Here is a 24,323-nt window from a genome sequence, read left to right as displayed (position 1 = left end):
CAGGGGTCCCCCATTCAATCCACCATCTGGGAAAACACAGAGGGAGCATGTTAGACACGCTCAACCCAGACCTCTGAGATCCCATCGGTGTACTAAATGGATAATGTTATACAATAGTACTGGTATCAATACAGTCATTGAGACCTCCCGGGCTTAATGTTTCCAACATATATATCCAGTAGGTCTCCCTTAAATTCAGTCTCTTAACTCTATCACCACTAAGCAGTGTTAAAGGAATTTGTTCTAAACCCATCACCACCAAAGAAGATGGATCCTTATTGTGCTTTTCCAAGAAATGTCTAGACAGATTGTGTGTGGTAATTCCATGTATAATGTTTCGTCTGTGCTCTAGGAATCTTGTGCTTAAAGTCCGTGTGGTTCTCCCCACATACTGATAACCACATAAACATGTGATAACATAAATAACAAATGAAGATAAACAATTCATATGACCTTTAACTGTATGAATGGATTTGTTGTGATATGAAGTTATTTGATCATTTTTGCATATATGTCTGCAAGTTAAGCATCTGTTGCGACCACAGGTGGAATTGCCTTTTGTTATTAGTCTGGTTACGGGGAGATCAATGCTCTGTTTTAAGCGACTAGGGGCCAACATTGTTTTCAAATTTCTGGCTTTCTTATAAATGATAGGAATTTTTGGTGGTAAATTCTGCCCAATTATAGGGTCCCTCAACAGTATGCTCCAAAGTTTATTTAGGATTGATGTGATACCTAGTAGACCGAGTTATTATATGTCGTAATGAATAATGGTGTTTTAACAGAGCTATCCTTTATGTTGACAGTCACCGGTCTATCTTTCAAATCTTTCAAAAAATCCTTTTTAGATTTACTGAGCAGAGACTTTCGATCCAAAATACTGACTTGTCGAAATGTTTCTAATATGGTGTGAACATTATAACCTTTGGCCAGAAACCTTTGGACCAATAGTTCCCCCTGGGCCAAAAAATCAGAATGTAGAGAACAATTTCTCCTGATTCTGAGAAATTGGCCCCTGGGGATATTGTCCAACCAACTTTTGTAATGGTTACTTTTACTGTGTAAATAACTATTTGTGGCAACCGTTTTGAAATGAGTTTTGGTGATAATATCACCACTAGGACCAGCCTCCAGTTCAAGATCCAGAAAAACTATACTTTTTTTGTTAATATTAAATGTAAACTTTAAGTCCATGTCATTGTTGTTAAATGAATTTAATTTATACTCTAAATGTTCCAAGTCACCATCCCAAATTAAAATAATGTCATCTATGTAGCGGCCATAGTACACAAGGCCCGCCCCCAGATCTGCATCACCCCAAACATGGAGTTCCTCCCACAAACCCATGTAGAGGTTTGCATAGCTGGGGGCGAACCTCGTACCCATGGCCGTCCCACAGATCTGTAAATAATATGAGTTCTCAAACAAAAAATAATTGTGCTCTAAAATAAAAGAAATGGCCTGTAAAATAAATGTGGACTGTATGTTGCCTATGTTAGTGTCCATATCAAGGAAATGTTTAATCGCTTCTATACCTTTATGGTGCTTAATACATGTGTATAAAGATGTTATGTCACATGTAGCCCAAACATATGTGGGTTTCCATTTGATTTCAGAGATGGAGTCAAGGACATGCAGCGTGTCCCTCAAATATGATTTTAATCTGCTCACTATGGGTTGTAAAAAATAGTCCACATATTGGGACACGCTGGATGTCATCGACTCCACCCCCGAAACAATGGGTCTACCAGGGGGAATGGAAATGTGTTTGTGTAGCTTCGGAATGTGATAAAAAATGGGTGTTCTGGGCTACATGTGACATAACATCTTTATACACATGTATTAAGCACCATAAAGGTATAGAAGCGATATAGTATATTTATGGTATCTTAGCTCTTAAAGCTATTAGGCAATTGATTCCACAATTGTATGTTTAATGTTCATTGTTTCATCTCTTCCTTATATATTATACGGAGAGCAATATCTCAAATTGTCTCTTCATTTCAAGCTTGTTTTAGTTACATTCAGGTATAATTATTTAGGTACTTCTATTAATTTTATATTTAATTCAATATTGTCCCCTATATATCCATTATGCATATTAGAATGTTTCATATATTCTGAGTTTTTGTTAGATCCCTTGCATTTACCAACATAGGATAAGGTTTTAGTTTATTAATTTAATTATATAATTATTCATTGGGTATTTAAAAACTATACCAATGTAATGTCAATCTCATTTTCCAATACTATTTATGTTGCCATATTATCCTTACTATATATTTTTAAACAATGTTTGTTGTATTTTATGTTATATCTTTTTTGTTTTTAATTAATCTAGTAACCGTTTAACTGCTAATTATAATAGTTGTATCTAGCACAGATGACCTAAAGATACTAATTGAATTGAACACATTTGTGGAAGAAAACATTCTATTGGTCAATGGGACTATTTAACATCAGACAGTTCAATTGGAGTCTATCCCTGATGAAATCCGCTGAGACGGAGGAAACGCGTAGGGTCACGTGGCATTGAAACTACGGTGGTCGAGCAGTCCAGACGCCAGAGTGAGGACGTCAGTGAAGGTCTCCCTGGTCCCTGATTCGTGTGAGAGTAATGGTGGCCGCACGGAACTGACAAGCTTCGCTCTAAAGGAAGAATATCCATTTCGGTGATTGCGGCAACAGCAAACGTTTATTTGGAGCCATTTCGGACTCAATCGCGCGGATGTTACCGTGGAGTCCTCAATCTGGTGCATGGGCTGGTCCCATAACATGCCTTATTTTTATTGACAAAGTGTGAGTGTGCATTTGTCTGTCCATGATTTATTAAAAAATTTATATCTGATTTTATACAAGGATCGGGCGCTTTTTCTCTTCTTTTTTTCTAATAGGTACGTTGGGAGGTTGGTGAGCCCAAGAAGAAGCAGCCTGGACTTTATTATTGTAATTTCATGGACTCATATGGACTTAAGTATTGTTATTTTTATTTATAGTTTTCCCTATTTCATGGCTTATTTTTTAACACTTTATGTTACTTACTGTATCAACTATATAGTTTATTTTTTATTTTTTAGTCCATAGGTCACAGTTAGTGTGATCATCCCATTTTTCACTTTTTTACTCATTTTTTCATTTTTATTTTTATGCACATTTTTTATTTTTTGGGCAATTCATTTATTACAATTATATTTATAATTGTTTCATACCACAAGCATATTGGCATGTTATATTTTTAATAGGCATCTGTGCTGGGTGCAACATCTTGCCACATTTAATCAGGGCTGCAGCATTTTGGGTATTGTGTGTGAAGGGCGCGTAACCCCTCCTGTGAGATCCAGAGGGAGAGTGTCTGCAGTGGAGTTCCGGTGGCGTCTGCTACACGTGTTGAAGAAACCGGAAGTGACGTATCGGCTCCCCGAAGCAGCGCAGGTCAGAGACCGTTTGATGAAGAAGCAGCGTGCAGAGATCCCGAGAACGCGACTCGGCTGAAATCTACACTTGTACACCCTTGCTGATTACCATTCGGAATCCTGTATGCCTCCAATTTTTATCATTGTTGGATAAATGTCTACATTTAAATTTTTGGCTTGGTGTCTCTCCTTTGGATTTTTTACCTCCTAATTGTTGCTCCATTTTGCTCCTATTTTTGGATGGACATATCACACCACCATAGATGTCCATAGATGGTTTTATCTTTGTGATCATTACTATCTAGCTACTATTGTGCTCTAGTGAGAGCTCTGCCTATATATGTGTGCTGTATTAATGTAACTGCACTATGGTAGTATCACGTTTTTTCCTTTAGGCACTGACGCTCCCCTGATTCTTCTTTCTGTGTATTGCGGACCTTGAAACAGTCCTTAAGGGTTTGAGTGTTTTTTCCTTTATCACCTATTGCACATCATTTTGATATATTTAATCACTTTATTCACTGCATGGTTTATTTTCGATAGAGTGTTTGAGCGCCATCTAGTGTTATTTCTGTATAATATATATATATATATATATATATATATATATATATATATATATATATATATATATATACATATGCAAATACAACTGTATGCTCATCTGCTCCTGATGACGCCAAGAACGGTGAAACGCGTAGAGTGACGTTGCCTCTACCCACCGGAACCTTCGGATACGGATGACATCACTTCCGGTTGCCGGAACGCATCCGTGACCCGCACAGAAAGGAAGGAGGGAAACCTGAAAGCGAGGACCCATCCGGTGGAAACAAAAGAGCGCGAACTGCTGAGATCATTGCGATCAAAAATGCTATTTTTAACCTACTAATATGTGAGTAGATTGGATTTTGTCTACCTTTTTATTAAATGCCCTACAGTCTACGCTATGTCCAGTGTCTTCCTACTCTAAGGTTATCTGGGAATATGTTGGCTGTGGCACCACCCTGCACCAGAGATTGAAATCAGTCCATAAAGATACTCTAAGGTTACCTGGGAATCTGTTTGCTGTGGCACTACCCTGCACCAGAGACTGAAGTCAGTCTATAAAGATACCTTTATGTGTCCATACTCCACCTCACGTTTGTGAGTACCCTGTGCATACATTCTGTGATAGCAACTTTCCATAACACTGTTTGCACAATATTGCACAAAAAGCACTTTTCTTTCTTATTTTCCCACATGGTATGCGCTTCCTGATGATCCATTCTCCATGTTCCTTGAGGATTGAGAAAGCAATCCTACACCAGGTTACAGCTGCAATCAACCATTGTGCTCGAATAAGTATTATTATTCTTATCACTATTGTATTGTATATATCACTGTTAATATAAATGTATATGAGCGCCAATTTTGGTTAGTCACTTCACATGCTCATCTGCATGTCTTAGGCAGGTCTGCAACCCCTCCTTTCCCCATTATCACCCAGCATACAGCACTTCCACTGCAGCAAGGGATTCTGGGAAATGACATGCAAATGAGCACACAGTGTCACTTTTTGCCTCAAAAACCATTTTTAACATGGTTCCCTATAGGCTTAAGCTTGCTGCATGGTCACAGCTTTGAGCACATCCAGGGTTAAGGTGCATACCCAGAAAACCACCCACAGACAGCTGTTTGACCTTAATGGGTCTCATCAGTGTGGGGTTGGTTTTAACTGGATATGCATAAGAAAGGAAAAAGTATATATATATATATATAAAAAGAAATAAAAGCAGGAAGGAAAAAAGAGAGGCGCACTCTCCTAGTGTAATATTGCTTGAACAATTTATTACACTATAAAATTCATCAATGGTTCAACTCACAAACAACAGCAAGTCACTTGTATTTCTGAGTATAATACTCAGTCCGTCCCCACTTAAACTGTATACGCTTCACAACGTCTTTCACTGTCTCCACACGTGAAGTCTGTTTTGCACGTCTTCCGCTCCGCTTGCGGACCGGAAGTGGTGTCGGAGCACACTGAATTCAATCCCCATGCTACACCGACACAGGAATCGCAACAGTTCCTCCAGATTTTCACTGAACCACAGTTCGTTAGCAAAACAGAATAGTCTCAAACTTCACAGAGGACCTGTCCAGTGGCTAGAAGCGCTGTGTCACTGGGGATTAGGACTCTATGGGAGTAGTTTCCCCTGTGGAGAAGGCAACAAGTGGATCCTAATTTTCTTTCACCGTAACATATATTTTTACTGCTTGGACTTTTAAAGGTGTTCTAGGTTCCTTTCTAGCTGGTATAGTTTGTTCAAGTGGTTTCTATATTTAGTACAATTTAGAATTAATCTATTTTAGCGCTGTTATGTGTACAAATATATATATATATATTCCAAAAGATTGACCTAGGCGCAAGTGGAGACAAGAAAGGAAAACATAGGGTAGTGTGTTCTAACAATTTAGCCCCTGATTGGTATGATTGGTACGATATGCTCTCACAGTGTTGGAAATAATTCAAGCCTTGTATCCACTCTGGGATCTGGAACAGTATAGACAGTCTGGAGCGTCCAACAGCACGTATTCCACAGCCAGGTATTATCTCATACGTAGCGTTGCATATAGAAAGGAAGGTAAAAAACGTACAAATAGTGTAACAGTTTTAATAAAAAGATAATACGATAACAATAAGTAAAAAACTCACACTTTGTGAGTTTTCATAAAACAGTTGAGAATTCAGAGTATCTCACACTCATAATATTCAGCTGGTCTTCTGACAGTCTCTAACGATATCCAAATACACCTCTGTTGTTATTTTGGTATGTGGTGATATACTGTCGAGGCCGAGTTTATTCGAGCATTTGCCCGGTCTCGGCCGCGACAGTAACCGGGCGCGCGCCGGAGTGTGCCGGGCGCGCGCCGAAGCCACGGAGGAGCGCCCTCCGATCGGGGCTTTCCCCCTCCCCTCTCCGGGTCCGCCGAGTCCCCCGGAACCCCCACCGCCGTCCCCCACATCGCGGGACACCAGGGCTCGACTCGAATAAATCGTGTCGCCTCTGTATACACACAGTTCAAGTGGCCTTGGGTTCCAGTGACGTCACACTTTACACCAGCACTTTTAGTAGTGCCCACAGTCTCTTAAGACCGGATTAACTCCCAGTTTAAGTGAGCCCTGATTGGGTCTCTCACTGCACCTAACGTGCTCCTAGTACTCACGGTACTTCTCGGGGTCCCAAAGGATCTAATGGTGTACTCCGCTCCGGACAATCAAGGCTTCAGAGGCTTCAGATGAAACTCCTCTCCAACGCTGGCATCTCTCGTCCTCAGCGTTCGTCCGTCACCTCCGCCGTGCGTGATGACGTGATGACGTCACTTAGTCTCGCGAGAGTCCCGTTCTTCTAATCACTTCACTGTTTGCCGAATTATTGAGTCCTCCACATTAAAACATATAGCTTAACAGCTACCTGGTATTCCTGTGTACTGTAGACAAAAGATAATCAACGCCCTACGCGTTTCTCCTTTACGGCTTCATCGGGGCTGATCTCCCTCTAAGTCCCTCATCTCAGGTTAAATACCCTCCTCCCTTACATGATTGGTTATTCAGTAAATTCCAAAATTTGCATATTACATTGTCTAATTGATATAACAATGAGTTATACAATATGTCTGAATGTTTATTTATATTGGTCATTATTTTGACCTTCATTTATGGAACATTTTAAATCAGGTAGTATATTAACCATCCACATCAACATAGAGTTCCTATACCACCATTAAATAATTGATAAATTAATTTTGTAAACAATATGCTATATATACATGTATATTACTCTATCAGGAAAGGGTAATTAAATTTAACAGCTCCTATTTGTTGAATGACAATGGACAATATAATTATAGTCCCAGAGTTAGGGTTTTAATTACAATAAACTCCAGTTTATGAGTAAATTAACGTGATTACCGCATTTTCATTCACCTTTAGTCACATTATAACTATTCACCCATTAAGGGATTCATACAACCAACACAATCAAAATATTGAACCACGCAATTCATATTGGGATGGATAAATCCAATTCTATAGATAATAATTATTTCATACATCATTACTTATAATCATTTTAAAAAATAATAATTCCAGCAAATAATTATAAAGAACCAATTACATAATTAAGCTACCTCTAATCATATACGGAGTGTGTTGCTCCATGCTAATGTTGTCACTGTAGGGGGTCCCTCTTGCAGCCTTTAGTCTGGGGGGGATCCACAAGGGGGGCTCCCACAAGGGGGGCTCGCAGACAGGAAAAACAATTGACAGACAGGCGCACTAAGGGGTATAAGCACTTTATTGGTAAAATAGGACAGTGGGCATGAGCATCCACTGATACAGTACTTACCCTGGGTGAAGACCCGCTCCCACCGGCTGCAAAAACTCCACAGGAACTGCCGCCACGTGACCTCTACGCGTATCCTGACGAAGCACTACGTGCGAAACGCGTAGATGTCACATGGCGGCAGTTCCTGTGGAGTTTTTGCAGCCGGTGGGAGCGGGTCTTCACACATCTAGCAGGTTAAGTACTCAGACTGGTCCGGACCCTTTCTGTAGTACTAGCGAGATCCAGTGTTGACCCGGTGCTATTCACCGACCATACTGGTGTATGTACCAGTCATTTTAAATGTAATTTGTTGACATTTTTCTTGTTTTAAACTGTATCAGTGGATGCTTATGCCCACTGTCCTATTTTACCAATAAAGTGCTTATACCCCTTAGTGCGCCTGTTTGTCAATTGTTTTTACCTCTAAACATACTTCACCTACATTTTAATTATACTTCTTATTGTAAAGACACACATATATATTATTGCCAACCTAAAGTGGATTTTGCAAAAGATATTCCTGACACTTAGATAGAGACCAGATCATGTTCTAGTTCATATAATTCCATAAATCCCATGAAATTAACATGCACACTTATATAATCCCTTGATCTAATGAATATATTTGGACACTTATATAAAGAGAAAAAGGACATGCAGATATACATCAAAACACTTATATATTAGTCATAACATCACAAAGTATGTATCACCCAGAAATCTATCAAATAATTTCCTATCAATAAAGTTATTACAACTGAAGAATCCTTATATCTTATATCAACAATTCACAGAAAATAAACATTCCCGCAATACAAAGATATCAACATTATCATCATATTCCAAATGAAATAATGCACAGAACACAGGTTAATTCATAGTTTAGTATAGATTTGGTTTAATCCCTAAGAAAGGATCCCAAATCTATATCAATATTTAGACCCAGTGGTGCTAATGTTTTTAGGGCATAGATCCAGTATGTTTCTTGTCAAGATATTTTAATTACTGGATTCCCTCCTCTCCAACTGGGTCTAATTTTATCAATGCCTATAAATTTGAGACCTCTAGGGTCTTGGCAATGAAATTCCTTAAAATGTTTTGAAACACTATGTTGTAATAAACCCTTTTCTACGTTCCTTATATGTTCTGCAATCCGTACTTTGAGTATTTCTTTAATGTAAGGTTTCTAGCAAATTTACTAATATCTATGTATGTATTAAAGGTATTGATCCTGCTACCAGGTGCAAAGGTCAAACCCTTACTCAATACACTAGTTTGATCTGATGTCAGAACTACATTACTTAGATTAAAAATTCCTGATGCATGTATATCTATATTGCTGGTTTCTTTTATGGTTTTAATCCCTCCTCTAGTTCCTCTCTTTGTGGGCTTTCTATTTTTCTTTTTCGGGGTGTTGCTGATTTGTGATTTGTCTGGGGTTGGGATTTCTCCCCCCCCCCTGGTTTGTCCTTGTCCTGTCTCTTCTCTAAAAAAGAGCGCGATTCAGCTGATGTAGAGGGCTTTTCAACTTCTTGAAAAACCTCCTCTATATCTTTCTCTCTATAGTTATAACTCTGAGCAGCTTGTTTTTTATAATTCCCTTTCCAACTTAGTTTGCTATTTCTATAATCACCAGAGCCCCGTCTATCTCTAGCGTACCAATATCTATCCTTATTATCCCCCCAATGTTGATAATCCTTCCTATAATGTGGATTAGGTTTCGGGGCATGGTAGTGGTCATGATTAACATTTTGATGACCTGGTTGGTTAGTGGGTTGTTTTTGCTCTTTCATTTCCATCTGGTTATCTTTTCTATTTTGTTTCCAAGTTCTATAGCAATTATTTTGATAATCTTCCTTATCTCGCCTTGCTTTTCTTTGTTTACGTAATTTTGTGTCTCTTTCGTTTTTGTCAACCCTCAATTTAACTTTCTTTTCTATTTCTTTATATTTAGTATCATGGTTTATTAACTCTAGGGCGTGGATTATCTTTTGTCTACAGTACACAGGAATACAAGGTAGCTGTTAAGCTACATGTTTTAATGTGGAGGACTCAATAATTTGGCAAACTGTGAAGCAATTAGAAGAACGGGACTCTCGTGAGACTAAGTGACGTCATCACGTCATCACGCATGGCGGAGGTGACGGACGCAGAGGACGAGAGATGCCAGCGTTGGAGAGGAGTTTCATCTGAAGCCCCGATTGTCCGGAGCGGAGTACACCATTAGATTCTTTGTGACCCCGAGAAGTACCGTGAGTACTAGGAGCACATTAGGTGCAGAGAGAGACCCAATCAGGGCTCACTTAAACGGGGAGTTAATCCGGTCTTAAGAGACTATGGGCACTACTAAAAGTGCTGGTGTAAAGTGTGACGTCACTGGAACCCAAGGCCACTTGAACTGTGTGTATATATCACCACATACCAAAATAACAACAGAGGTGTATTTGGATATCGTTAGAGACTGTCAGAAGACCAGCTGAATATTATGAGTGTGAGATACTCTGAATTCTCAACTGTTTTATGAAAACTCACAAAGTGTGAGTTTTTTACTTATTGTTATCGTATTATCTTTTTTATTAAAACTGTGTTACACTATTTGTACGTTTTTTACCTTCCTTTCTATATGCAACGCTACGTATGAGATAATACCTGGCTGTGGAATACGTGCTGTTGGACGCTCCAGACTGTCTATACTGTTCCAGATCCCAGAGTGGATACAAGGCTTGAATTACAGTAGTTCCAACACTGTGAGTGCATATCGTACCAATCAGGGGCTAAATTGTTAGAACATACTACCCTATGTTTTCCTTTCTTGTCTCCACTTGCACCTAAATCAATCTTTTGGAATCTCTTCGTTACCAGCAGTTACTGTCAGCAGACTGAGTCAGGGAAAGTTAGATTGTTAGGGAGAGAGAGAGAGACACTCAGTGAGTAACGACACTGAGAGTTTGAAGCCTGGTTCAATTCTCGGTGTCTGCTCCTTGTGACCTTGGGCAGGTCACTTTATCTCCCTGTGCCCGAGGCACCAAAAACATTGATTGTAAGCTCCACGGGGCAGGGACTTATGCCTGCAAAATGTCTCTGTAATGCGCAACATAAAACTAGCAGCGCTATACAAGAACATGATATATATATAGATATATAGATATATATCTATATATATATATATATACACACACACAAGCAAAACAAATGAATTACTGACAGGTAGGGGTAATGGTGGACTTGGCCTTAATTAAAAAAATGTCACATCTACCCCTACTGTCACAGATTTTTTTTTACCAGTTTGCAGAAATATTAATTTCCCAATTGCTTAATTAATTGCTTAATTATTACCCCATACACTGAAGGGACGTCACAATGAATGTAGTAGTTAATGGTAAAAAGTCTTACCTGGAATAGTCACAGTAAACTTCCAAAGTCTGTGTGTCAAGCAAAAGACCACACCATGGGAAGAGGCAGTGAGCTGATAACTGTTCCGCTTTAGAGCATTCTGGTATGTCATCTATTGGAAAATTCACCACGGTCTTGTGAGGGCTTATAGAACAACCATACTGGGGAATTCCTTCTGCAAGAGTTCTAACATAAAAAGTAAAATAATAAAGAATGGGAAGCAATAAAATTACCATACTGTATACAGTATCTTAAAAATTAATCCGTCAATCTGATCACATTTGAGAAATCTGGCATCTACAATAAGGATCTGAAGACCACATTAATCTTGAATTCAAAAGTTTTCGACTGTACTTTAGGTTAATTTCCTGCCTCATCAAGCTACACTCTGCATTATTTTAGCCAAATTCCTTTATCTCCCTACACCTTCCCAGAGCATAAATCGGGAATACAAGATGTGGATTTCACTATTCGTTTTCGGATACAATATAATGTTGTTATGCTTTATATACTGTGCATTGCATTATTATTTTTTTACAATATTCGTTTTGCCTTTCTTTTATTACAGCAAACAGTTTTTTTTGTCCTCGATTAGAGCAGTTGTATGAAGTAATAAGTTATGTGCCATGTATTAGTTTCAGAATTTCAGTTGTGTTTAAAAGCTTTTATCTGAAAGTGTGAAAGTCAAACTCTTATCTGCACTGTAGCACATACAGCAGACAATCTAATCTGCACTGGATTTTATCTGTGTAAAGAATGCTGCAAGGATTTGTATGACACAGTACTATAATATAGGTCTGAGAAATCTCACAGTGGCCGTAATGATTGAAAGTCTAGGAAATATTAGTTACATTGGTTTACTCACAATTGGATAACTACAGCACCATAGCATTTACAAGCTAATAAACAAACAAGATAAAGGCTATGATAAATGGTGCAACTCTGAATCACAGATTTTTATGCAACCGTCATTAAAGTTTACTTTTCCTGGATGCTATGGGTTAAAGTTGTTGGTAATCCCCGTAATATCGTTATTGCAAAAATGTTGTATTTTGGTTACAGATGCAGCAGCCGTTGTTCTAACAAATCAAGGCACGTTTTCGTGTGCGCTGCTGTACTCCACGTGGCATTAACGCAGCCAATCGCCCCAGGCACACGTGTTTATCGCGGTTGCTTAGTTTGAATTTCATGGATTGTGTGCAATTAAATGCAATGAAATGAACTAATTGTAATGCGTACTGTGCTACTGTGTCAATTTCAGGTGTTTAAAAACCAGAACACTAAAAACCAGAACACTAAAATGCCAAGTTCTGCACTGGTGTCTAAAGGGGCTTCTACCCGTGCGAGTCAGAGAAGTGAGAGAATGCACGCCACCCGCACACCACGCATGCTCGTCAGCCGAGAGGGAACGAGGCCTGAAGGCGGAAACTGAAGAGGCCTGTCCCGCGCGCGTCACGGGTTTGGAGGAAGCGCGCGTCACTTGCGCACCACGCAAGACCATCACTGGAACTGGGGGCAGATCTAGACGCGGGCTGGACGAATGACCCTGCCACAGAGCAACCGCGTCAGAGCGAGGGCGGATACCGGAGCCTGCAGGAAGAGTGACAGATCGTGCGCCACCCGTGTGTAGAGGGTCCACGGAGATACTGCTCATCCCTGACATCTGTAGAGGTAGGAGGGACAGGCTGGCGTGGTGGGTTCCGACCGCCAGACTGACAAATCCTCACAGTACCCCCCCCCCTCTCGGAGCGACCTCTGGGCGACTCCACATAGGCTTGTTAGAGAATTTTAAATTAAACAGGCGGGCCAGCCTGGGTGCATGAACTCGGTAGCTCGGAATCCAGGACCTCCCTTCCGGGCCATATCCTCTCCAATTCACCAAATAGTGTAGTGAACCTCTTGATATCTTGGAGTCCATGATGGACTGTATCTCATACTCGGGATGGCCTTGTACCATGTATGGAGAAGTAAGAGTGACAGTAACTGAATGTCTATTCTGGACAACCGGTTTGAGCAAGGAAATCCTCGCAGATGGAATCCTCGTAGAAGGGGGTAAGGAAATTCGATAAGTGACCTGGTTGATCCTCCCAGCGATGGGGAACGGACCGAGAAATCTAGAAGCAAATTTCATAGACGGAAATTTCAGCCTTATGTTCCTGGAAGAGAGCCAGACCCTGTTGCCCGGTTTGAACTCTGGAGCTGGTCTACGGTGGAGATCTGCTGGATCTTCTGACGATTGATGGCTGTTCTGATGTTTCTCTGGATTCCCTTCCAGAGATTTTGCAATTCCTTAATCCTGTCGTCTCCCACTGAGACCCCTGATGAGGGAAAAGAAAGTGGAAGAGTAGACGGGTTGAATCCGTAGTTTACATAGAAAGGGGATTCCAAAGTCGTTCTGCTTTGTGCCTTATTGTGGGCGAATTCTGCCCAAGGTAAAATTTCGGACCAGTCATCCTGGGAATCGGACACAAAATAGCATATGTATTGTTCTAGAGACAGATTGGTCCTCTCCATCTGACCATTCGTTTGAGGGTGGTATCCCGAGGAGAAATGAAGAGCAGTGCCTAATTGAGTACAAAAAGCACGCCAGAAACAAGAAACAAATTGCGGGCCTCTATCAGATACTATGACCTGTGGTACTCCATGTAGCCGGAAGATTTCAGTCGGGTAGGCCCTTGAGGGGTACAAAATGGGATTGTTTTGAGAATCGATCCACCACCACTAAGATCGGCTTCATGCCCCTAGATATAGGCAAATCCACAATGAAATCCATGGACAGGTGTGTCCACGGCCAATCAGGAATGGGAAAGGCTGAAGAAGACCTGAAGGAAGATTCCTAGGGGTCTTAGTCCTGGCTCAAGTTGGGCACGCGGCTACACATTCTTTAAAGTCTCTTTGCATCTCAGGCCACCAAAATGTTCGAGAGATAAGGTCCAGCATCCTCCTGGTTCCAGGATGTCCTGCTGATCCAGAGGAATGGCTCCAATCAACAACTTTTTTACGATAACTAGGGAACGTGAAAAGACGGTCCTCAGGGACTGTAAGGCCGGCCAGAGTGTGGCTCAGTTGACGTACAATATTCTTAAGAGTGTTAAAGGTGGTAACCGAAAGAATACATTTAGAAGGAAGAATAGATTTTTGTTGGTCCTCGGATTTGTCATCCATCAAGAACTGGCGATAAAGTGCGTCTGCTTTGAGGTTTTTTTGTTCCGGGAAGATAGGAGATTATAAAGTTGAAATGTGAAAAGAAGAGTGACCATCTTGCTTGACGAGCTCCCAGCCGACGGGCTCCCTCGATGTATAGCAATTTTTGGTGGTCAGTAAGGATAGTTATGGGATCCTCCGTACCCTCCAGGAGGTGTGTCCATTCCTCGAGTGCTAGATTCATGGCCTAGAGTTCACGATTACCAATATCGTAATTGCATTCAGCTGAAATTTTTTTTTTTAGAAAAGAAAGCGCAGGAATGTAAGGTAGACTCCGGTCTCCTTCTTTGAGAAAGAACAACACCAACTCTAACATCAGATGCATCCACCTCGAGGATGAACAGAAGTTTGGGATCAGGGTGCACAAAAACCGGGCCAGACACGAACGCCTTTTTTAGAAGCACAAAAGACTGAATGGCGGCGGGAGACCAAGAGGCAGGATCAGCTCCTTTTTTAGTTAGGGCTGTGAGTGGAGCCACCAAAGAAGAAACATTTTGAATAAACCTGCGATAATAGTTAGAAAATCAAAGGAAACGTTGGATGGATTTGAGAGTGGTGGGTTGAGGCCAGTCCAGAACTGTTTTGACTTTAGCAGGATCCATAGTAAGTCCAGTATTAGAGATGATATATCCTAAAAAGACAGTAGAAGATTGATGAAATTGGCACTTTTCGAGTTTGGCGAATAACTGATTCTCCCGTAGGTGAAGAAGCACCTATTTCACATGGTTCACATGTTCCTGTCTAGATTTAGAGAATATCAAAATGTCGTCCAAGTAGATAATTACGAAAGAGTTAAGAAAGTCCCTGAAAATTTCATTGACAAAATCTTGAAACACGGCAGGGGCATTACACAGCCCAAATGGCATGACCAGGTATTCATAATGTCCATCTCTGGTATTGAACGCAGTTTTCCATTCATCACCGTGACAGATCCTAAATGAAATTATAAGCACCTCGCAAGTCTAACTTGGAAAAAATATTAGCGCCTTGCAGACGGTCGAAAAGTTCAGATATAAGAGGAAGTGTGTAGTGATTTTTAATAGTAATTTTGTTAAGGGCCCGATAATTGATGCATGGCCTCAAGGTTCCATCTTTTTTTTTCAGAAACAAGAATCCGGCACCGGCCAGGGAGGTAGATTTACGGATGAATCCCTTCTGAAGGTTCTCGGCAATGTATTCCTTCATGGCCTTGGTCTCGGGCATCGACAACGGGTAAGAAGTCCCTCTGGGTGGAGTAGTACCTGGAAGCAGTTCAATAGGACAGTTGAATGGTCGATGTGGTGGCAGGACCTCAGACTTGGCCTTATCAAAGACGTCTCTGAACTCGGCATACTCCTCTGGTATTTGCACCTTCCCTTTCTCTGCGGGTATGGAAGCTCCATAAGTAGTACTGGGTCTCACTAAGCAGTTAGTGGTGCAGAAGGAGCTCCATTGTATCTGCACCTTACCAGACAAATCCACATGAGGGTTGTGGATCTGTAACCATGGAAGCCCAAGGATTACCGCAACGGAGGGTGTGTGAATAGCATTGAGCAGAATTTCATCCTGATGTTCCTCTCCAGTTTTAAGATGAAGACCCACCATTTCTAAGGAGATAAATGCTGGCTGTAACGGTCTTCCATCAATGGCTTATAAGACTATCGGGTTCTCCTTTTGTTTGAGGGGGATACGATGGCGTTCCGCGAATCCTTGATCTTTAAAATTGCTGTACAAACGCAAAAAATGCCTATCTCTCTCCATTAATGTCTAAGGAAACATAAACTCCTATGGTGCATAGGGAATAAGGTATATGAGAATACAGGAATATAGTCAGGGCAAGGGTCCTGGCTACAAAAGAAACCCACAATTGTACTCTATGGGGGCAACAATAGGTAGGACAAAATATAATCCCAGGCGTATAACCTAAAAGATGCCAAACAATGCAAAACAAAAATGTTTTATTAAAGCCTAATAATAGGAATGTAATAGGGGAGGTGTAGGCTATATATACACAGGTGTGTTAAAAATGGGTGGTGGTGACGAAGTGTTAAAGAGGGTATAAGGCTCCTCCTCAAGCCTACAATGGGTACCTTGTACTAAGGGGAGAGTTAGTCCCTACATGTAAATAGCTAGAGTATATCCAACAAACCTATACCAGGTTCCTCAATGTAAGCTCCTGCTAGCTAATCTGTAGAGACACTTGTTTCTCTAGTTCCCAGTCAGCAGTCTGTATAGCATTGTCTTAAATACACAATAACCAATTGCAGATAGAGTGTAACATATTACATGTAATGCCATTTTTACACTAATACACAGGACAGGCCTTATGTCCAAATGTCAGCTCCCAATAAGCACTTTGCTACATTTTATATAGACGTGTTAAGCTACATTGTAGGGAAAATACCGCATAGAAACAGCTTGGCCGGTGTATACACACAGCACTCAGACACTGAAAATAGCCTGTTCCCAAAGCTCTAATCTACTGCTGTATCCCGTCAGATGTCTCAGCAGGGTGCTGGTAAATGAGCCATTTAAGTATAACACACGATTAGCCTGTGTAGCCTTGATGGCATTATAAAGGGTAATTGCAGAGGTAAAATGAAAAGGTGTATAGACACCAGCACTATACAACCAGTTATCCGGGCGTATGTCCAGTCACTCAGTTCGCAGGAGCTCCAAACACAGAGGGTCACCCCCACCGACGTCAGTGCGATGAATTCACCTAAAACCGATGGTCCGTTTCGCGAACAGGATTACGCTTCGTCAGAGTAGGAGTGATAATGTGCTCTATTCCTCTCTTTCCTTAAGTACCCTACCTCACAATTAAGGGGAGCTACTAGGAGAATCATTATTGATTGACTCATTCCAAACTGTGTCTTTGTAAGGACTCTAATCCTTGTTATGATAAAGCTCATAATGGGTATTAATTATTTGCAGTTGGCATATATAAATAGATTGAAGGTTACTTACAATCCTACAATTAAATATGTGCTGCAGGGACAATTATCCAGAATACCAGATTTCACAGCCTTGCTGTGGTAACAGATGGCTACACAATACTTTGCAATAAATTGTGATAAATTGACTCCGTTTGTTACTTGAGTCTCTTTGTTTAATACGCAAAATTTAATGAAAGTGCACTTGCACAGGTACCATATATATTGCATACTAGGATGTAAAGCGTGATGTAATACACAATAATGACTTGTGAACAGAAATAGCTGTAACAAGGCACCAGGTAAGTTATAAACTCAGTACTAACATGATTGCATATGACATAGTATATTTTTTGGGGTCCACTTGGGACCATATTTATCAATTGTCCTGAACCATGAATAGTACACATAGGACCAGACAGTTAAAATACTAATAAGGTCACCTAATGATTTGTGAGTACTGGGTAGCAGGTAGATGAAAATTGGGATTGAGGGCAGATAGACACACGGTCGATTAACCAATACCACTGGATAAGATATTAGAACAACTAGGCTAGAATATGGGATAGTGTAGGAGTGTGAGCCCTTATGTAGAACCTCCTCTATAAGTCAAAATGATTAAACTAGAGTGTATGACTCAATAATATATCCCTGGATCCCATTTCAAGAAAGAACATACTTGACAACTATAATGGTTCCATTAATATCTTTTTAAGTTCTGTAGTAAAAACTACAGTTGGATTATTTGGAAGGATAATATAACACTTATGGTCTCCCAGGAGACGAGCACATTCGTTTTGGTATGCTTCTTTGTCCAGAAATATAACATTGCTCGTCTCCATTTTCTCGCAAGTTATTGCTACATAAATTCTTTACAAGACGACAAAGGAATTATTATCATAACACACCTTTTGAACACTTTGATCTGACCGATTTTTCCTGTTTGAGAACCATGAATAGCTTATTGGAAGAAAATGAAGTCCAAATTTACTTCACCTATGGAGACGAGCACAAATGTGGATATGTTTTCTAAGCTGGTTACAGCGAATATTAAGAAGCTGTCTCACCACACTGGCCCAAGTAATTTGAATTGGTCAGAACGTACAGCCTTAAAAGATCTCCAGGAGGATACAAATATCATTATTAAACCATCGGACAAAGGGGGCAATGTTATAATTCTGGACAAAGAAGCATATCAAAACATACAGTATGTGCTCATCTCCTGGGAGATCATAAGTGTTATATTATCCTTCCAAATGATCCAACTATAGTTTTTACTACAGAACTTAAAAAGATATTAATGGAAGGACTAAATAATAAGGTTATTTCACAGAAAGTATATGATTTCATGCTGATCCAGAACCCCCAGACAGCTACATTTTACCATCTCCCCAAAATACACAAAGGAAAAGTCCCCCCTCCAGGGAGACCGATAGTCTCAGGGATCAATAATCTAACATCACATGCTAGCCAATATCTAGACGTTGTGTTACTTCCCTTTGTTAACACACTCCCCTCTTTTCTCAAGGACACAAAGGATGTGGTGTCGAGGCTGGAGGGCATACAGTAACTGTTGATAGGGAGACCTTACTGGTGGGTTTAGATGTTGAGGGACTGTATACCAGCATACCACATCATTACGGTATACAGGCTGTGTCACATTTTCTCAAGTCAAGGAGGTAGGGACTAGAAACAGCACAACAAATTTATCGTTCAGTTATTGAATTTTGTTCTTACAAAAAAAAAATTCCTGTTCAACCACAGGATGTATCACCAAATCCAGGGCACCGCAATGGGGACCACATGCGCACCCACCTACGCCAACTTATATATTGACTGGTTGGAGGAAACATTGATCTTCAGCGATGCCCTGGATAGATTCACGGGCCATATAGAACTATGGGCCAGTTATGTTGTTGACGTGATACTCCTGTGGAGTGGCTCCGAGAAATTACTGAGTAAATTTGTGGAAGTACTGAATAACAACCATCACAACCTCAGATTAACGTATGAAGCAGATAAGGTCAAAATCAACTTTCTTGACCTGACAATAAGCAAAAAAGACGACGGCAGTTTAGAGACAACTGTCTTCCGCAAATCTACATCCACCAACAGTTTGCTGGTTGCAGACAGTCACCACCCTCATCATATGGTGACTAGTATCCCAACTGGACAGTTCCAAAGGTTGAGACGCAACTGTTCCAGTATGGGGGAATTTGACCATCAGGCAAGGGACATGACCAAGCGGTTTCTGGAGAGAGGACACAGTAAGGGGTCTATTAAAAGTGCCTATAAAAAAGCTAGGATGGTACCGAGGGAAAAACTTTTGGTCAGTGGGCAGAGACCGGGTCGGGATACAGGCAATCACATCATAAGATACATTGGCACATATAACAGCCAATGGAATAGTATTAGAAACATATTTTCCAAACATTGGTATGTGCTAATGGAAGACTGTGATCTCAGACAGGTCCTTAAAAACAACCCTACAATGACATGTAGACGAGACCGTAATCTACAGGATAAATTGGTACATAGCTACTATCAAGACAAACAACCTAGAACGTGAGTAGGTGACAAAAAACCTTTTCCTTGTGGTAGGTGCAAAGCTTGCACCTACTGTACATGCACAAGACAAATACCTTTTTGGATCCAAGCTCAAAAACACACTATATCAAGGACTATATTAACTGCCTCACTACGGGGGTTATATATTTAATCACTTGTAAATGCGGTAAAAGGTATGCGGGTAAAACCCATAGGCAATTAAAAACCCGTGTCCTTGAACATATTCAATCTATTAGGAACAGCAAGCATGTACCAGTAGTGAGACATGTCAATGATGCCCACAATGGGGATTTGACTTCAGTTAGCTTTTGTGGCATTGAGCATGTACTGTGGGGACCAAGGAAAGGGGATTAGGACCACCATCTCATGCAAGTTGAATGTAGATGGATCTATACCCTGCAGACATTGCATCCAGACGGCCTCAACGAGGGGTTCATATGTACACCATTTCTGTGACTGTATCTATGTCACCTCAGGGGTTCATATTATCATATACCATACCGTGGATTATTTATACACACTCATTTGAACACTAGGATTATACTTCTACCATTATAGTTGTCAAGTATGTTCTTTTTTGAAATGGAATCTACTGTAGGGATATATTATTAATGAGTCATATACTATAGTTGAATTGTTTTGACTTATAGAGGCGGTTCTACATAAGGGCTCACACTCCTACACTATCCCATATTCTAGCCTAATTGTTCAATATCTTATCCAGTGGTATTGGTTAATCGACGGTGAGTCTATCTGCCCTCAATCCCAATTTCAATCTATCTGCTACCCAGTACTCACAAATCATTAGGTGACCATATTAGCATTTTGGCTGTCGGGACCTATGTGTACTATTCATGGTTCAGGACAATTCATATATATGGTCCCAAGTGGACCTCAAAAAATATACTATGTCATATGCAATCATGTTAGTACTGAGTTTATAACTTACCTGGTGCCTTGTTACAGCTATTTCTGTTCACAAGTCATTATTGTGTATTACATCACGCTTTACATCCTAGTATGCAATATATATAGTACCTGTGCAAGTACACTTTCATTACAGTTTGCGTATTAAACAAAGAGACTCAAGTAACAAACAGGGAGTCAATTTATCACAATTTATTGCAAGGTATTGTGAGCCATCTGTTATCACAGCAAGGCTGTGAAATCTGGTATTCTGGATAATTGTCCCTACAGCACTGTAACAGGGGACTTACCCTGTTCAGAAAACTTGCCTCTAATCCAGCAGTGTGCTGGTTAATTGACCAGCACCTGGCTGATTAGAGGTGTTAGAAAAAGCCTGCCACTGAGACAGGAAGTGAGACTCCTTAGCACACCTGTGAGCTGAACAAGGAGATAGACGTCTTGAGCCTGCCAGAAGAGACTGCACGCTGCCAGCAAGACACAGGTGAAAGGACTTCTAAACCTGGAGAACAAAGAAGCCTTTCCCTACAAGAGACAGATAAGACTTTCCTTTCTAAGACTTTTTGTATATCTGCACATATCAAGATATATGTTTGGAGCTGGTAGACATGCTAATCTAAAGGGAGTTGTGGACTGCATAGGTTTAACTAGAAATACTCGCAAGTGGAACAGAAGCTTTGTTTGACCCCTTATTTGCATACGTTTGGATGATTTTCTTTTGTTAAAGAAACAGGCGCAATAAAAGCCTTATTTAATTTCACCTTAAAAAAGTCTCCATTGCATACCTCTGCACATGTCCTCTTACAAGCACATATTTAATTGTAGGATTGTAAGTAACCTCCAGTCCATTTATACGTTTTTATATGCCAACTGCAAATAATTAATACCCATTATGAGCTTTATCATAACAAGGATTAGAGTCCTAACAAAGACACAATTTGGACTGAGTCAACCAATAAAGATTCTCCTAGTAGCTCCCCTTAATTGTGAGGTAGGGTACATAAGGAAAGAGAGGAATAGAGCACATTACCACTCCTACCCTGATGAAGCGTAATCCTGTACGCGAAACGGACCATCGGTTTTAGATGACGTCATCGCACTGACGTCGGTGGTGGTGACCCGCTGTGTTAGGAGCTCCTGCGAACCGTGTGACTGGACATACACCCGGATAACTGGTTGTATAGCGCTGGTGTCTATACACCTTTTCCTTTTCCCTTATGCAATTACCCTTTATAATGCCAGCAAGGCTACACAGGCTAATCATGTGTTATACTTAAATGGCTCATTTACCTGCACCTCGCTGAGACATCTGATGGGATACAGCAGTAGATTAGAACTTTGGGAACAGGCTATTTTCAATGTCTGAGTGCTGTGTGTATACACCAGCCAAGCTGTTTCTATGCTATATTTTCTCTACAATGTAGCTTAACACGTCTATATAAAATGTTGCAAAGTGCTTATTGTGAGCTGACATTTGGACATAAGGCCTGTGTAATAGGGTAAAAATGGCATTACATGTAATACTGTATGTTACACTCTATCTGCAATTGGTTATTGTGAATTTAAGACAATGCTATACAGACTGCTGACTGTGTGAACTAGGGAAACAAGTGTCTCTACAGATTAGCCAGCAGGAGCTTACATTGAGGAACCTGGTATAGGTTTGTTGGATATACTCTACTTCCTATTTACATGTAGGGACTAACTCTCCCCTTAGTACAAGGTACCCATTGTGGGCTTGAGGAGGAGCCTTATACCCTCTTTAACACTGTGTCACCACCACCCATTTTTAACACACCTGTGTATATATAGCCTACACCTCTCCTATTACATTCCTATTATTAGGCTTTAATAAAACTTTTTTGTTTTGCGTTGTTTGGCATCTTTTAGGTTATACGCCTGGGATTATATTTTGTCCTACCTATTGTTGCCCCCATAGAGTACAATTATGGGTTTCTTTTGTAGCCAGGACCCTTGCCCTGACTATATTCCTGTATCCTCTATAAAATTGCCTCCCGATCCTGAATCAAGGAAAGCGAACGCAGAGACAAGAAATCCCTCCCCAGATAAGGTAATAGGTAGGAGAACCCTAGAGGGGTTATTAGAAGAATTAGGGGAAAGAGATAGCGTTCCCAATGAGACTCCCCTGGGCCTCATGGGAACCCCGCATTTCCCGACTTGTTAGGGCAGAAATAAGCTATGTGTCCCGAATTTCCACAATAGAGAAAGTCGGACGTCTTTGTGACGTTGCTACTTGGATTTAGTGAGACTAGTGTCCCCGAGTTACATGGGTTCAGAAGTATCTACAGGTTGGGGTTCTATTGGGCTCACCTGAAGCGGAACGGACCTGATAGAATTACCACTGTGATGTGCTCGGTCGTACCTTCTCTCTTGGAGGCGATGGTTCACTTTGATGCAAATGGCGATAAGGTCCTCCAGATTAGTGCGACGGTCATACGTGGCCAGTTCATCCTTCAGGATCTCAGAGAGCCCCTGCCAGAATGCCGCGGACAAGGATTCATCGTTCCAATCCGTCTCGGCGGCAATGGTCCGGAATTCGAGTGCATATCTTGCAACTGGACGATTACCCTGGGAAATATGGAAAAGAGCGGACGTAGCAGATACCTTACAGCCAGGTGTTTCGAACACCCTCTGGAACTCCCTGGTGAAGGCCCCGATGTCTTGTGTGAGGTCCGACCTTCGATCCCAGGTAGCAGAGTCCCAGGCAAGTGCGTCGTCTGTAAGAAGAGAGATTATATACACCACTTTGGCACGGGGGGGCAGTGAAGCGGGAGGAGTTCCTTTCAAATTGAATGAAACATTGGTTTAGGAACCCCCGGCATTCATGGGGGTCTCCTCCATAGCGATTAGGCGTAGGGAGTCTGGGTTCAAGAGGAGGGCAAGAGGCAGAAAAAGGAGTGGAAGCAATACATGAAGCAGTAGGAGCAGCTTGTGGGTCTTGGAGAGAGAGATAGAGAGACCTGTAACTGTCCTGGAGATTGCGTAGGTGTTGGTCATTAGCCTCTAATCTTTCCTCCAAACTGGACAGACCGTTGGCGTGCGTGCTCAGAACTCTTCCTACCCCAATCTTTAGAAATGGTTCTATAACCTCTTCAATAACTGCTAACTCCAAAGTACAGGTAAGTGACATCTTATAAGGCCTTCAAAGTCTGCAGCTTAAGTTTTAGGCAAGCACGGCCATTGCTGACGTTATTCCCCATATCACAGAACGCCAACAAACTCACAACCATGCATTCCTTTTTTCCAAAAAAATACATAACACAAAAACAAAGTATGTTTACAAATAGCATTTTATTGTAATAAATACACAGATACACAACAAGCTCTGAGAAACCCCAAACATTACCACAGAACATATATATGTATATAAGTGTCAAATGGACTGCTAGTGGGCGTGGCTAATTGTATACAACAAAAAACAAATAAAGAAAGCGTTGTAAGCCTGCTGCCACTTCAAGGTGTTAAAATTCTTATTTACCTCTATAATTAGGGGAAGAATGATCAGCATTGGATCAATTGTA

General features: G+C 40.8%; 1 protein-coding gene across 8 annotated transcripts in view; it reads right to left on the bottom strand.

The window, feature by feature from the left end:
- The window catches only part of TERT (telomerase reverse transcriptase), a 505,909-nt gene that overhangs the window by 97,528 nt on the left and 384,058 nt on the right, over nucleotides 1-24,323 (bottom strand). For 7 of the 8 annotated variants that reach the window (XM_075586351.1, XM_075586357.1, XM_075586355.1 and 4 more), the window contains one exon: nucleotides 11,171-11,356. In XM_075586351.1, coding sequence (XP_075442466.1) covers nucleotides 11,171-11,356 — 186 coding nt within the window. Of the gene's footprint in view, nucleotides 1-5,269; nucleotides 5,606-11,170; nucleotides 11,357-24,323 lie in introns of those variants that run through there. The other variant, XM_075586358.1, reaches the window with a different exon arrangement.

This window comes from Ascaphus truei, chromosome 2 (genome assembly GCF_040206685.1).
Source record: "Ascaphus truei isolate aAscTru1 chromosome 2, aAscTru1.hap1, whole genome shotgun sequence".
Taxonomy (NCBI): domain Eukaryota; kingdom Metazoa; phylum Chordata; class Amphibia; order Anura; family Ascaphidae; genus Ascaphus; species Ascaphus truei.
This window is presented reverse-complemented; position numbering and strand designations above follow the sequence as displayed.